This window comes from Formica exsecta, unplaced genomic scaffold (genome assembly GCF_003651465.1).
Source record: "Formica exsecta isolate Colony F162 unplaced genomic scaffold, ASM365146v1 scaffold784, whole genome shotgun sequence".
NCBI classification, from domain to species: domain Eukaryota; kingdom Metazoa; phylum Arthropoda; class Insecta; order Hymenoptera; family Formicidae; genus Formica; species Formica exsecta.
Window position 1 is genome coordinate 50,009 of NW_021853553.1, and position 15,007 is coordinate 65,015.

Here is a 15,007-nt window from a genome sequence, read left to right on the forward strand (position 1 = left end):
AACTAAACATAACACTATATATGTACGAATATTCAAGATGGCGACGAATTGGTCCAAGTCATTCCATTTGGCAAACCTGGCCACATACGGAACATTTTTCATGACCAACTTTTTTCCTTTCTACACTATCGAGATAACTCTTCTTACTCTTCCTTCATGGGCTTAGGGCTTAAACCACCTATTGTAGATTGGCACTAATGCTTATGGTTATGCGCTTATGCAAAGGTTGTGCTCGGGCCCTTTTTCTAGGCTAGATATCTTCCAATAAGAGACTGGCCATAAGAGGGCCACTTTTGATTGGTCCGGCATTTTTCGTCAACTCCCGCTCATATTCAAATTTCAATTACTCTATTTATTTTAAATGTAAATAATATTAAATGATAAATATTATAGAAATAGACTAAAAACTAGTTTTTATATTAATTTAAATAATTTATGTTAAATAATTTTTTACATTTAATATTTTCTCTTAATTCTATAAAAAAAAAGTGATATACAAAAAGAGATGATATAAAAGAAGTAATAAGACATAAATAAGTTTCAATATAGAAATAAAAGATAAAAGACAAGATTTATAACATCATTTTTAATTAAATTAATAATACATTTTTGATTAATTTTATTAAAAAGCCCGTATCAGACTACGCTTGAAGATTGAAACCTGGCCACATACGGAACATTTTTCATGACCAACTTTTTTCCTTTCTACACTATCGAGATAACTCTTCTTACTCTTCCTTCATGGGCTTAGGGCTTAAACCACCTATTGTAGATTGGCACTAATGCTTATGGTTATGCGCTTATGCAAAGGTTGTGCTCGGGCCCTTTTTCTAGGCTAGATATCTTCCAATAAGAGACTGGCCATAAGAGGGCCACTTTTGATTGGTCCGCCATTTTTCGTCAACTCCCGCTCATATTCAAATTTCAATTACTCTATTTATTTTAAATGTAAATAATATTAAATGATAAATATTATAGAAATAGACTAAAAACTAGTTTTTATATTAATTTAAATAATTTATGTTAAATAATTTTTTACATTTAATATTTTCTCTTAATTCTATAAAAAAAAAGTGATATACAAAAAGAGATGATATAAAAGAAGTAATAAGACATAAATAAGTTTCAATATAGAAATAAAAGATAAAAGACAAGATTTATAACATCATTTTTAATTAAATTAATAATACATTTTTGATTAATTTTATTAAAAAGCCCGTATCAGACTACGCTTGAAGATTGAGATTCAAGATTCAAGATTGAAATTTGACCAATCAAGGCAAAGAAATTTTAGTCTTTTTTGTTCTGATTAGTCAAATTCCAATCTTTAATCTTCAATTTCCAACGTTACATTACGCATTTTTTGAAAATAAGAACCGTATATAATGTCTAAAAATATTTTCTAATTGTAAGAAAACTTGAGATGTTGGCTTATTAATAAAATAAAGAGTATTTGTATTGTAACATTTAATTCTTACAAGTTCAGAAAATTGAAAATTTTGAGATTTTTTAGAACCAACTGATTGCACGCAAATGGAGCATGTGATGTATGTTTTTTTAATAGATGCCAAACAATATCCTGCAACATTATATAAACAATTCATCATTTCTATATTACTGTATTCTTTTATTGCACTATTATCTAAAGAAGGAATTTGATCTATGATTATGTAGGAGATGCATTAGATACAGAAGAATAAAGTATATCTTTTTTAGATTTTAAATATTCTAAGAAACGAGAAAGATATTCACTATTATCGGTTTCATAATTTCCTGTCAATATTCGTCCTCAGGATCATCCTGAATATGTCCAGGATAGTTCAGGACATTTATAGGATGTTTTAAGATATTATTATAAATATATTTTATGAAAATTTTTTTTGCGCAAACGAATTAAATGGAGTTGCATTTTTTTGTTTATTTTTTCTAACTTTTTATTTTTCTCTTTTACATTAATTTCAATTTTATCTGAAGTACATGCTGTATTGATTATTATTGATGATGTATTAGGGGGAAGTTAAACAGTTTCATTTATTATCTAAAAGAAATATACAGGGTGTCCCATTTTAATTGTGCACCCCGATTAACATCGCAGAAAGTGGTCGGATGAAAAAATGTTTTAGACAAAAGTTGTTGGGTTTTGAGGGGATCACATGATAAAAATATAGACTTGACCTTGAGTGACCTTTTCAAGGTGAGGTCAATGTGATCAATGTTCTTTTAAATGGAACACCCCATTTTTTATTGCAATGTATTTTTTTAAACAATTATTTGTTTTTTTTACCTATTTTTGATTTAAAACTAAAATTTGATTTGGGTTAGGTTAGGTTATATCTTCCGTAAGTGGAGCCCCCCCGTAGGGGTGCGAAACCCACTGTGCCCACGCATATACTTTACAACGCAAAGCGAGATTCACCCCACAATTGTTGTGTGCATGGGAAAGTGTACGCATGGACGCAGTGGGTTCTGCCCCCCCCCCCCTACAGGGGGCTCCACTTCCGGAAGATATAACCTAACCCAAACCTATTTCTGATTTAAAATTAAAATTTGGTTTGGGTTAGGTTATATCTTCCGAAAGTGAAGGGGGGCGGAACCCACTGCGCCCACGCATGCACTTTGCAAGACGAAGAATTTGAACGATTAAACCCATAGACATATAGAATGGACTGAGCGTTGCTATAGACAAACGCGCGCTCGCTGTAGAAAGAAAGATACTACATGGGAGGCCTATTTTGTCTCTTTTCCTAGCATCTCATTGGTGATTTTGTCCCCCTCCATATAGAAAATCACCAATGAGATGCTAGGAAAAGAGACAAACATAGACCTCCCATATAGTACTTCCTTTTCTAGAGCGAGTGCGCGTTTGTCTATCTCGCAATGCTCAATCCAGTCTATATATCTATGATTAAACCAGACTGATCAAAATACGCACGTCATCATTTTTGCATTTAATACTTGTTCTTATCGTATAATTTGATTTTTAATAACTTTGTAATAAATAACGAGCGACGGCTAAAATCTTTTGGAGGTTACTCAGGGTTATGACCTTGACAACATATGTCAAGGTCAAGGTCATTGGAGCTGGGTCGGTTATTATGCACTTTTACCAAAATTTTTAATAACTACATTAAAATTATACTAAAGTAACGTCGCATAAGATGGAATTATAATTACATGATAATTTTGTATATAAAATTTATATATGTATATATATGTATAAAATATAACATTATATATATTGGAATAAAATGTACTAAAAAACGCGATCTTGGTATCCGCTATCGGCCATACTGGAACTCGGCTTAGTTGGTCCTCCAGGTACTTGATGGTGCGGATGACGCATGTGACCAGGTCGTCTCGGCGGTGCCAGATATTCAAACATGCTCTGAGTGTGCTGTGCTAGCATTTTACTGAGATCGCATGGCATTGGATCAGTCCAGAAAAAATCGTGATTGAGGGCCGAGTCAGAATCGCATCTTTTGCTAGGATCGAGAATTAAAAGTTTGTCCAGCAAGTCGCAGGCGTAAGGGTCTTTCAGATATGGCTTTAATCTATCCTTCACCTATATAAAATCATATTAAAATTACAGAAATTTATTAAAATAAAAATTATATAAAATTGAAAACATAGGCCCTTATTCTAAACTCACATTTAGAGTGCCACATTTAAAGATGCAGATAAATGTACTAGTAATACGACTAAAATCAGTTATATTCTCATCGCACATTTATAGCACCTTTAACTTAGAGATACATTTATGACTATCGTGTTGTATATTATGCTTATTACGCGCATACGGCACTGTGATTGACCGTCAAACAGTTCATTATATCACGCGCTGAGTTAAATTAGTAAATTTCATTTCGATCTTTCTTTTAATGCCACTGCAACACAAAACGCAAACGACAAATATTTTTGTCGGAACTTGCGATCATTATAATATTCAAAAACATCTATTTTATTTCAAAACCCACGGGCCACGATTACTCACTGCATTTACTTCCCAAATTTCGATCGTATGATCAATGGCCTTAGTTCACACCAATATATTTTAATATATAAAATAAATACTATACTATCCAATCACAGCCGTTCCATTCTTAAAGAGGAATGGCTATGATTGGCCAGTGTAGTACGTATTAAAGTACATCGGTATAAACTAAGCCATAATCAATAAAAAGAGAATTGATATTTATCGATATTTATTGATATTTATCATTCGAGCCTTTTTTAACTTTTTAATTTTATTATTTATTTTAAGCCATAATCGTTAAATACATTCATATTGCAGTTGAGTTCAAAGTGCAAAATTCTTCGTCCTAATTAATCCTTCGAAGTGAAAATAGTGTCAAACAAAATGCACCTTTCATTGCATTTTATACAACTATACTTTTAGAAGAAATTTCAGAATTGACCAAATATCATTAATATTGTTATATAAAAAAGTTCTATTATTTACAGAAACTTGATCTGTAATAATTTTATTAATGAAATCAATTGTATAACAAAGATAGAATTAATCAACAACTTGCAAAGCATCGAGTACAACGCATCGCTATTACGTATAAATGTACGTATAAATGTGCCCTCGGGCACATTTATTGCTACATTTATCGAGAATAGCATAAATGTGCTATAAATGTGGTTCAGAATACGATTTTCATTATAAGTTGCACATTTAGCCTAAAAATGGCGATCTGTCTCTAAATGTGACGCTAAATGTGCGCTCAGAATACCGCCACATTTATCATGTCATCTAAGGCATATTTAGAAGCACATTTAGTGATAAATGTGAGTTCAGAATACGGGCCATAATGTTTCTGTTATAATGAATATAAATATTTATAGGTATAATGTATATAAGATACAAAAACGCATTAATAAAAAAGGTAATTAAAAAGTAAACATCAAAAATCTCTAAAAAATTCTCTAATAAATTATTACTAAAAAACTTTGCAATTCATTCCTTGTAAGAGTTTGAAATAAAGTTGATGTTATGTCTGCTAAAGATAAAGGCCCGTATTCTGAGCTCACATTTAGAGGCACATCTAAAGTGCCACATTTAGAGGCGCAGATAAATATACGGCTAAAGTCAGTCGTATTCTCATCACACATTTATAGCGCCTCTAACTTAGAGGTACATTTATGATTTTAGAGGTACATTTATTTATTTACCATGTATATATATTATGCTTATTACGCGCATACGGCACTGTGATTGGCCTTCAAACAGTTCATTATATCACGCGCCATAAGTTAAATTAGTAAATTTCACTTAGATCTTTCTTTCTACTGCAATACAAAACGCAAACGCGCATATAATTGTAACAACATTCTTTAATTAACCGATATTTTTGTCGGAACTTGTGATCATTATAAACGTCTTCAAAAACGTCTATTCTATTTCGAAATACCCGCGGGTCACGATCACGCACTGCTTTTATTTCCCAAATTTCGATCGCATGATCAATGGCCTAGTTTATAATATATTTTAATACGTAAAATAAATTCTGTCCAATCACAGTCGTTCCATTCTTTAAGAGAAATGGCTATGATTGGCCAGTATAATACGTATTAAAGTATATTGGTATAAACTTAGCCATAATTAATAAGAAGAGAATTGATATATTTATCAATATTTATCATTCGAGCCTCCTTTAACTTTTTAATTTTATTATTTATTTTAAACCATAATCGTCAAATACATCCATGATATTGCAATTGAGTGTGCTCTCTCAAGCTAGTTTTGCTTCAAAGTGCAAGATTCTTCGTCCCAATTAATCCTTCCAAATGAAAATAGTATCAAACAAAATGCACCCTTATACGGGCCAAAGTTTTTTCATTCTATCTAGATGACTAGATTTTTATAGCTGCGTTAATAATTATTAATATTAATTATTTGTAAATGTTTTATGATACCATTTCTATAAAATTTGCTTTTATTAGAATCTAATGTATTGTATATTATTAATTTTAATATAGTATATAATGTAATGTATGTATAAGTTTTTATATATTTTAATTCTTAAAAAATAAATTAAAAGTCAATATTATTATCATGTTAATGTTATTATAGTTACTACATGTACATGCATCTGCAAAAAAGAATTTTATTGACTCTTTACCTTTCTTTTTTGTCCTTTAGGAAGATCCATTTTGTTAAACAAGTCTAGGTTTTCAACTCCAGGCCACACTTCAGTCGTTATTGAGCCACATAATTGCGAGATCAATATAAGCTGTTGCTGCTCAGTATTACCCTGCATTATAGGAGACCTGTGAATTCATAAAAAGTATATTTGTATATAAAATTATACAATTACACACAAAATAACACAATTACATACATTGTGCAAGATATATTTACAGAGAATGCAATACATGCCTTGTCCACATTTCTGCCATTATACAACCAGCACCCCACAAATCGACAGGAGGTCCATAATTCCTGTCACCGAGTAGAAGTTCAGGCGGCCGGTACCAAAGAGTAACAACTCTGTTTGTATAACGATTTGAATGACCATTTTTTGCACTAAATGCTCGTGCCAAGCCAAAATCAGCTAACTTTAGTACACCATTCTTTGTTATTAGAACATTAGCAGCTTTCATATCTCTATGTAAAATCTATGATATACAAAATAATGCATTATTTTTTATTATTATTATTTTTATCATGATAATAATATACAATAACTGGCATTATCATCATTATCATTATCATCGTTATTATTATTATTTATCAATGCCATTTATTATAATAACAGTTATTATTTATTATTATTATTGTTATTATTATTATCATTATAATAAATTAATCCATTAAAGAGGATAATTCGATCATATATTCAGTAATCTAACGTAATATAACGTAATTATCTTTTAATGGATTAATTAATTATAATGATGATAATAATAATAGTGGTAATGATAATAATATGGTGATAATGATAATGATGCTGGTTATTATAAAATAACCTAATATTCTTAACCAAATATATAATCTGTTTCTGTTATAAATTTTCAAAATACTTATAAAAAGTAAAATATGTATAATAATTTCTTACCTTATTGCTATGTATGTAATAAAGACCATTTAATAACTGTTGCATAACTTTTTTTATCTCCCCTAAACTAAATTTTACATTAACATTTGACAACAAGCCAGCCAAGTCATGTTCACAGAAATCGAATATTAGATAGAAGGTAGAACGGTATCGATTATATTGAGTTGCTGAAAGCATATATATATCAACATATAATGTCAATATATTAGGTACTTAATAATGATTATTTTTATAAAGAAAGGTTTCTAAATGAGAACAAACATTTATCAAATAATTGGGAATAATAAAGTGTCTTGATAAGTAATACTATTTTTATTTGTTACAAGTTCATTCTGAAGGAATAAAATCAATTTTGCAAACTGAATTTTTTATTTTTATTTTCTGATTCACAAACAATAGAAGATATTAAAAACCCTCAAAAAGAAAATTTATTTTTTAACTAAAATTAGTATTGTAAATATATACATATTAAAAATACTATATGTTACATAACATAGTAGAAAGCGACGCGATACTGTTGCAATGCCAAATGTGTACATCTACATATTTATGGTTTATTAATAATTGTAAAACAGTGTATTATTTACCTCGTGTTCTGCAAATCTCTATAAGGTTGACAACATTTTCATGTTTCAGCAATTGTAATATTTTTATCTCTCGTAACGCTGTAATAGGAAACTGTAACAAAATTTTATATATAACTGCTAGTTGCATATTTATACTTTTTCATGAAAACAATTATTTTCTTTACAATCATTGATTCCTCTCATTATTTTGTGCATAAAAGTATTGAGGTAAGATAATCGAAAAATGAATATTTTACGAGATATTTCATAGTTTATGTAAAATTATGTCAGATTAAAGTATAAAATATCTCGGTAAACTGTTCAATTTTTAGCGATCCTGCCTTTATAACTTTTTACGCCAAATATGCAAGGAATCGATTTATATAAAAAAATTAGGGTAATTTTATTTTAAAAAAACTAGGTTGACCTTCATACAAAAAATGCTCTTATTGTTAGTTAAAATTTAAGGTTATCAAGTTCTTTCTCCATCAAAATCCTATAAATTTTGTCTAAAACATTTTTTTGTATGACAAATATCAAGTTTCAGAGAAAACATCTTGTAACATTTTCAATGTCTCACCTTATATATATATCATTATTTAAAATAAATTAAAAAATATTTTTAAGAAACATTGAATAAAGTTAATAATATATTAAGATAATCTTTTTTTTTTGATATTTTAATGATTGCAGTAAAAAAAAAAGGCTAGCCACTTTCCATAGTTTTCTTTAATGCTGAATTCGATACCAAATTGCTCCATCACGTCATAATTTTGAGAAGTTGCAATTAAAATTACAAGAAAAGCAGCATTCAAAAATCCTAAAAGAGCTTTCTTGTAATTTTATTTGTTGTTTTTTATTCAAAATTAATTATTATTATCAAAATTATTATACACTTTACATCAATAACGATATCAAAATTATCGTTTTTGTTATATTTTAATATGAAATAAAATTCCAAATGTAAATTTTTTGGATGTTTAATTTAATTTTATATTAACATTAAAAAAAGTAATGAAAATTGTAACGGCTCATTATTATTTGAGTAATGTCAAGCTACAATATGAGTAATGGTAACAAATTACTTTTAAAAATTAATAACAAATGTGATAATGAATTATTTTTCAAAAAAAGAAACAATGTAATGTATATTTTGATCGCAATAAAATTTTTCCAATATATCACATACTATAGTTATAATATGATATAAAATACATTTAAAAAAAAATACATAAAAATAGCCCTTTCTTGCAACTGAAACTGGAAATTTCTCAAAATTGTGACATGATTTGGAAACTGGAATCGTATTCAGCGTCAAGAACACTATGGAATATAATTAGTTTTGTCTTTGTGTTAATAAAAAGTTATTTGTGATTGAACTATGTTATACAGGGTGGTCCTGAAATAGTTAGTCAAAATCAGGGATTGGATTAGGCTAGTCATAAGGATGAAAAAAGTTCCCATAAACATTAGTCTAAAAACGCATCCTTCAGGAGATACGACTCATTTAATTATCAATTTCGAAGAATAAATACTTTCAAAGTTTTTATCGTACTTACTATGATTTGTGCTTTTTTAATTAATGTGTTTAATAAGTAGCTTAATCGAGTGATCTGCACGGAGGCAACACTTCAGAATTCAAAACATGTGCAATGTAGAGGAATTACGAGATCCCATTATCAACAGCTGCGAAATTATAAGATATACGCCAGGAATCTTTGAGCGTGTTAAACAGTCAATGGTTAGACGGATGGAAGTGTGTGTTTTAGTTAACGGTGGACATTTTCAACAACTTCTGTAAATAAAAATAAAGTTTTTTCCTTTCATGGCCTTCCATTTTTCTGAATCAGGTATTAATAATTAAATGAATCGTAACTCCTGAAGGATGCATTTTTAGATTAATGTTTATGGGAACTTTTTTCATCATCCTTATGAGCCCAATCCAATCTCTGATTTTAACTATTTCAGGACCACCCTGTATAACATAAACTTACTCCTTCTTTTTCATTGTCCATTAATACTTTCTTCATTGCAACAAACTTCTTATTCGTTTTCTTGTCTCTGGCCTTAAACACTTCTCTGTAAAACAATCAAATATATTATATAAAATATAAAATTAGATATAAAGAATTAGATATATTTAATACACATTTATAATACAGTAGATAGATATATAATTTTTCTTTCATATTTCTGAAAAATTTATTTAAATAGATTTAAATTTTTAAAATATAAATCACATTTTTATATAAAAAAATGTACAAGGTAGTAGTCAAGTATTTAAAAGTTCAGACTGTATTAGTGCTAAGCAACAATGAGTAGCTCATAGCGAGGATAGAGTAAAAAGCAAAGAATGATAATAAAATTGATCACAAGCCCTTCAATGCAATTTAAGCAAAAAAATATATCATAATATAAAGTCCAAATAATCATACATTTGATCATAATATGTCTAAGCTTTATTACAGTAAAAATCCAAGAATCAATGCAATACAGGAAACTTTTTAGAAATATTGGATGGATAAAGCATAGAATATAAATGTTGCTAATAATAGTACAAACTTCAAAGTGTAAACAGTGTCCCAAAAAAAAAAGTCAATGACATAAACTAATGTATTCATTCAATCTTAGATTACTAAGGGGGCTGCAGGGTTGCATTCCAAAATTTACTCCTTGGAATAGAGTAACGTTTGATTGACCAATCTGGACAAAAAAAACAAAAACGTTATCCTTACTAGTCAAACGCTACTCTACTCCAAGGAATAAACTTTAAAATGTAACTCAGTATATAAACAACAAAATATAACTCAGTATGTAAGCAATGAAATATCAAGTTATATGTGAATAAAGAAAGTATCTATACAACAAAGTTCTGATTAAACTCTAGTAGTAAGAGAAAGTGTGATGTTTCATAGAAATTAACTGATTACACACAACAAATTGTAAAATATAAATTTCATTAAAACTATAATCTTGCATATTTATAGCTTATGATGAAAAGATAGATTTGAAAATATATGCTACTCTCATATGGAGAATACTTAGTAAAAACCCAAATAAAATTTTAAAAATGTGCAAATTTATAGATATGTTTAAGTGTAATTATAAGAAATGAATAGAGATCAATGCCAATAAAAAGATAAAAATTTACGTATGTCCCAATTCTGAATCTAGTGTTACAGACTTATGTAACATGTAATATATCTTTAACTAAAATGCAAAAGAGAGACTACTTACTACGCCACTTAAAACTATCTACAACTTTTATTTGAAACATTTTTTCAAATCTCGAAAATACAGCATTTTTGAGAAAAATATTTCAAATACAAATTGTAGAGTTTTAAGTGGCGCATTCAATAGCAAATGTTAGTGTGACTTTAAATAGCATTGTAAAGGTCACGTAAAAATCACTTTCAAGTAATACTAATGCTGGCGATACTGTATCTTTTAAGTCTCCTAACTCAGAATGTATTTAATGAAAAAATACTTTATTACAGTGTTTTGAAAAGCTCTCGAGGTAAGCTACAAGAATATGTAATAAAAAATGGAGATCTCTATTTAAAAATTCCAAAGTGATTTTTACATGACTTTGACAATGCTATTCAATAATATTGCTATAATAATATTGCTATGTAATGCATCACATAAAACCCTAAAATTTTTATATGGAACATTCTTTTTCTAAAATGTGTATTTTTCGAAATATTAAGAGGTTCCGACACTTCTTGTATATCCGAATAATTCAGAAACTGGACATAGAAAGTTTCTGTAACTTGACATTTTTGATCAGGAACACAAGAACTACAACATATCACAAATTCAAGCAAATTAACCAAACACGTTTTTCTCATAAGAATCGTGCGTGATCCTTTGAAATAATGTTACAAAATAATATAAAATGTATCATATTATGAATTATAATAATGTATATGATCTAAATATCTATCTTTTTAAAGTTGATTATTAACATATGCACATACAAAAATAATTATATATACAGGGTGTATCATAAAGACCGGATCAACGCTTAAGAGTAAATTCTTGAGATCATTTGGAGATGATTTTTCCTCAGCGAAAATGTCGAGAGAGGTTATCATTTTTTGGAAGTTTTCAATCTTTCCATCATATATCTTTGTAACTAAACCTTAAATTAAAATTCTCTCTCTCCATTAAAGTAAACTCTATCTGAAATTAACTAAAGAATATGGTTTTAACTTTCTATAAAGTTTAGTTTGCAAAAAGCCTTTCTTTTTGAATCGCTTATAACACAGAAATTATTATCGATATTGCTAAGAAAAAAGCATCTTGAAATGATCTCAAGAATTTACCCTTAAGCGTTGATCCGGTCTTTATGATACACCCTGTACATATAATAATTTTTTGACTGAATTAAAAATGTGACATTAAAAATGTTACATAAATTATAAAAACTACAAAAGCCTTTTAATATTATTACATAACCTTAAAACAGATTATGCTTACCCAAAAGTCCCTTGGCCAATTTTTGCAACTTTTTCATACTTCGAAGATTCATCGCAATATGGAAAATCAAATTCTTCAATGTACTTCTCTTTTTCCTTCGTATTCATTGCTGTTGCATTACGTATGTAGTTTTTCGAAACAATTTTAAATAACATTGACGTAGGAAATATTTATTGAACTCTATACATACTGGAATGAGCGATCCCATTGTTTTGGCCTTCGCACACTGGACGCGGTGAGCGATGAGCGATAGGCGATATCCAATGAGAGCTCTGCTTTTCCGAAAAAATAAAGCTCTCATTGGATATCGTCCATCGTTCATCGCTCATCGAGTCCAGTGCGAGGGCCATAAGCCCATATCAAACTACGTATTGAAGATTGAAATTTGACCAATCAAGATAAAAGGAACTAAAATTTCTTTAGCCCGCGATTATTTGAAATTTGTGATGTCACGAGAGCCTTAAATTTCTTTAAATTGTAAAATTTCTTTGTCTTGATTGATCAAATTTCAACCTCAATGCATAGTCTGATACGGGCTTTACAAAGTCTGGCCAACTTGACAGTTTTGGTGAGAGAGAAAGAAATATACGCCATCTTACTTTAAACGAACGCATGCGCATGACAGTGCTGCATCTAAATTTAGTGATGTTCCTGCTAATCACATTTTAAATTATCATCAATTATATTCCAAAATTCTCAGAAAATTTGTTGTTTTGCGATTACATATTTATCAGAAAAAAAATACTATGCTTAGTAAATACACAGTATATACAGTAGCGCAACTCCTTGTCGGCATCTTTGATTTTAGGCCGGTATTCATAGTCAGTTCTTATATTTAAGACCGTCTTAAAGTAACATTTCATGGGCAGTGAAAAGCAGCAGCAGTTTAGTAACTAATTAGCATTGTTTGGTGATTTTACAGAATTGCTGCGCTGCCCATGAAAAGCTGTGTTCCGATTCCCCACCCGGGTGCATCCAGACACCCAGAGAGCGTTCAGATTCCTCCCAAGTGCTCTCGCCGGACTCTCAAAGAATTCCGCGCGTACTGTGACGATATCCGAGAGATAATCGCGAGAATCAAACTTGGGCGCCAGATACGATCTATCACGTATCAATTCGCGAAACACGCGAAATAAGCGAGAAATAAACGCGAAAGAAATTTGTCGGAATTTGCCACGGGCTGACTAGCTCGCCTAACGGTAGAGGGGCAGGGCGAGTGTTGTCCTAACGCGATAAGTTATGCAAGAGGCGACAATTACGGAAACGACAAACACAATTGAAAAGAAACTGGCCAATTAAACAAAGAAATTAACAGATTTATTATAATATCGGGAGCCGCAGCTCCTCGAGAATAGTAATGATAAACCGCGCGGATATACGGCTGCAGTAAGAGAAACGCGGTTGCGAGACTGGGTGTTAGACGCGGTGCGCGAAACCCTGTAATGTGGACGCCGAGACCGACCCGTTAGATCGGCCGGAATGTTCGCTCGGCTTGAATTACGCCTCGCACTGCGAAGAAATTGAATATTACGTTCTTCTAGCAACTTAAGATTAACAGGCAATTAATGCAACGCGGACATGCTTCGATTTCGGACGGACAGATTACGCAGAATTGAATATTCGACACACACACGCACGCAATTCATGCAAGAATCGCGAGGAAACTCTCACAAAACGCGCTCACAATTTTGAGACGCGGTGCTTTACAGCCGATATAATACGTCGAATTTACGCGATTCACACTCTCATGTAACCCATATAATAATCGCGAAGGAAAGTTGCACCGGACGTGCACGCACAGTTTCGACGCGAAGATTCACAAACGAAAGACATAAATAATATAACAAATTGACGTGAATCACCCTCACACTCAAACGACCGACATACAGTACGAACGGGTCTTAAACGCTAGACGTGCGAGAACCAGCGCAAATATAATCTACGGAATCCGAATCTTCAGAGAGACGACACACGGTTTATTAAAAACGCGAGGTAATGTCTCGATCCGCGGAAACCGATACTTTCGAGGCTCCGGGGCTCGAATCGCTTGACGACGTGGCCGTGACGCGAAAATCTACACCAAAGAATCGGGCTTAGCCCGTACACCAAAGTACGAATTCACGGCGACGACGACAGAACGAAACGATTCCGGGCGCGATCGCGAGTGGCGAATATGGCGGAGGGTAACCTCACCGGTACCGTTCCTCTCGTGGTGGTTGCACGGGGTCAGCGACGTCGACGTCCTCTCCCTCGGGTCCGTCCTTCTCAGCTGCCGATCGCCGGGATCCTCTCCGCTCGCTCTCGTCTCGCTCTCGTCCTCTCAGCCACAAAATTATTCGCTCTCGCTCGCTATCGGCTCGCAGGCTCGCTCTAGTCTGATCCAGTGATGCCAGAATGCCCACGCTAGCAACACGCAACCGTAGTGGAGGGGATACGCACACAAGCGAAAACCGTGTACATGTAATGCGCAGAGCGTTCTGCGCATTACGTATACACGGTTTTCGCTTGTGTGCGTATCCCCTCCACTACGGTTGCGTGTTGCTAGCGTGGGCATTCTGGCATCACTGGATCAGACTAGAGCGAGCCTGCGAGCCGATAGCGAGCGAGAGCGAGCAGTTTTGTAAAAGACGAGAGCGATAACGAGACGAGAGCGAGCGGAGAGGATCCCGGCGATCGGCAGCTGCGAAAGGACGGACCCGAGGGAGAGGACGTCAACGTCGCTGACCCCGTGTAACCACCACGAGAGGAAAAGTACCGGTGAGGTTATCCTCCGCCATATTCGCCACTCGCGATCGCGCCCGGAATCGTTTCGTTCTGTCGTCGTCGCCGTGAATTCGTACTTTGGTGTACGGGCTAAGCCCGATTCTTTGGTGTAGATTTTCGCGTCACGGCCACGTC

At 32.1% G+C, this 15,007-nt stretch overlaps 1 protein-coding gene and 1 pseudogene across 2 annotated transcripts; one reads left to right on the forward strand and one right to left on the reverse strand.

Annotated features, from left to right (window-relative positions):
• Positions 1-3,096: 3,096 nt before the first annotated feature.
• LOC115243999 (cyclin-dependent kinase 9) lies at positions 3,097-12,349 on the reverse strand. 2 transcript variants are annotated; one of them, XM_029821334.1, is made up of 7 exons: positions 12,110-12,349; positions 9,622-9,706; positions 7,649-7,739; positions 7,062-7,228; positions 6,383-6,621; positions 6,126-6,273; positions 3,097-3,562 (listed from the first exon to the last, which is right to left on the reverse strand). In XM_029821334.1, the coding sequence occupies exons 1-7, from the start codon at positions 12,262-12,264 to the stop codon at positions 3,254-3,256; spliced, it is 1,194 nt and encodes a 397-aa protein (XP_029677194.1). In that variant the 5' UTR covers positions 12,265-12,349; the 3' UTR covers positions 3,097-3,253. The 2 variants fall into 2 exon arrangements, with proteins under 2 accessions (XP_029677194.1, XP_029677195.1); XM_029821335.1 differs by lacking the exon at positions 12,110-12,349 and adding an exon at positions 11,956-12,001.
• Positions 12,350-12,626: 277 nt separating this feature from the next.
• LOC115244002 overlaps positions 12,627-15,007 on the forward strand; it is a 6,758-nt pseudogene continuing 4,377 nt past the window's right edge.

Excerpts from the sequence above, each read along its gene's own strand:
- LOC115243999 (XM_029821334.1), bottom strand. The coding sequence starts at position 12,264 with ATGTTATTTAAAATTGTTTCGAAAAACTACATACGTAATGCAACAGCA. Across the intron at positions 9,707-12,109 it reads ATTGGCCAAGGGACTTTTGG|AGAAGTGTTTAAGGCCAGAG; the intron begins GTAAGCATAATC and ends ATTGTTTTACAG. Across the intron at positions 3,563-6,125 it reads CTAAAGGACAAAAAAGAAAG|GTGAAGGATAGATTAAAGCC; the intron begins GTAAAGAGTCAA and ends GATTTTATATAG.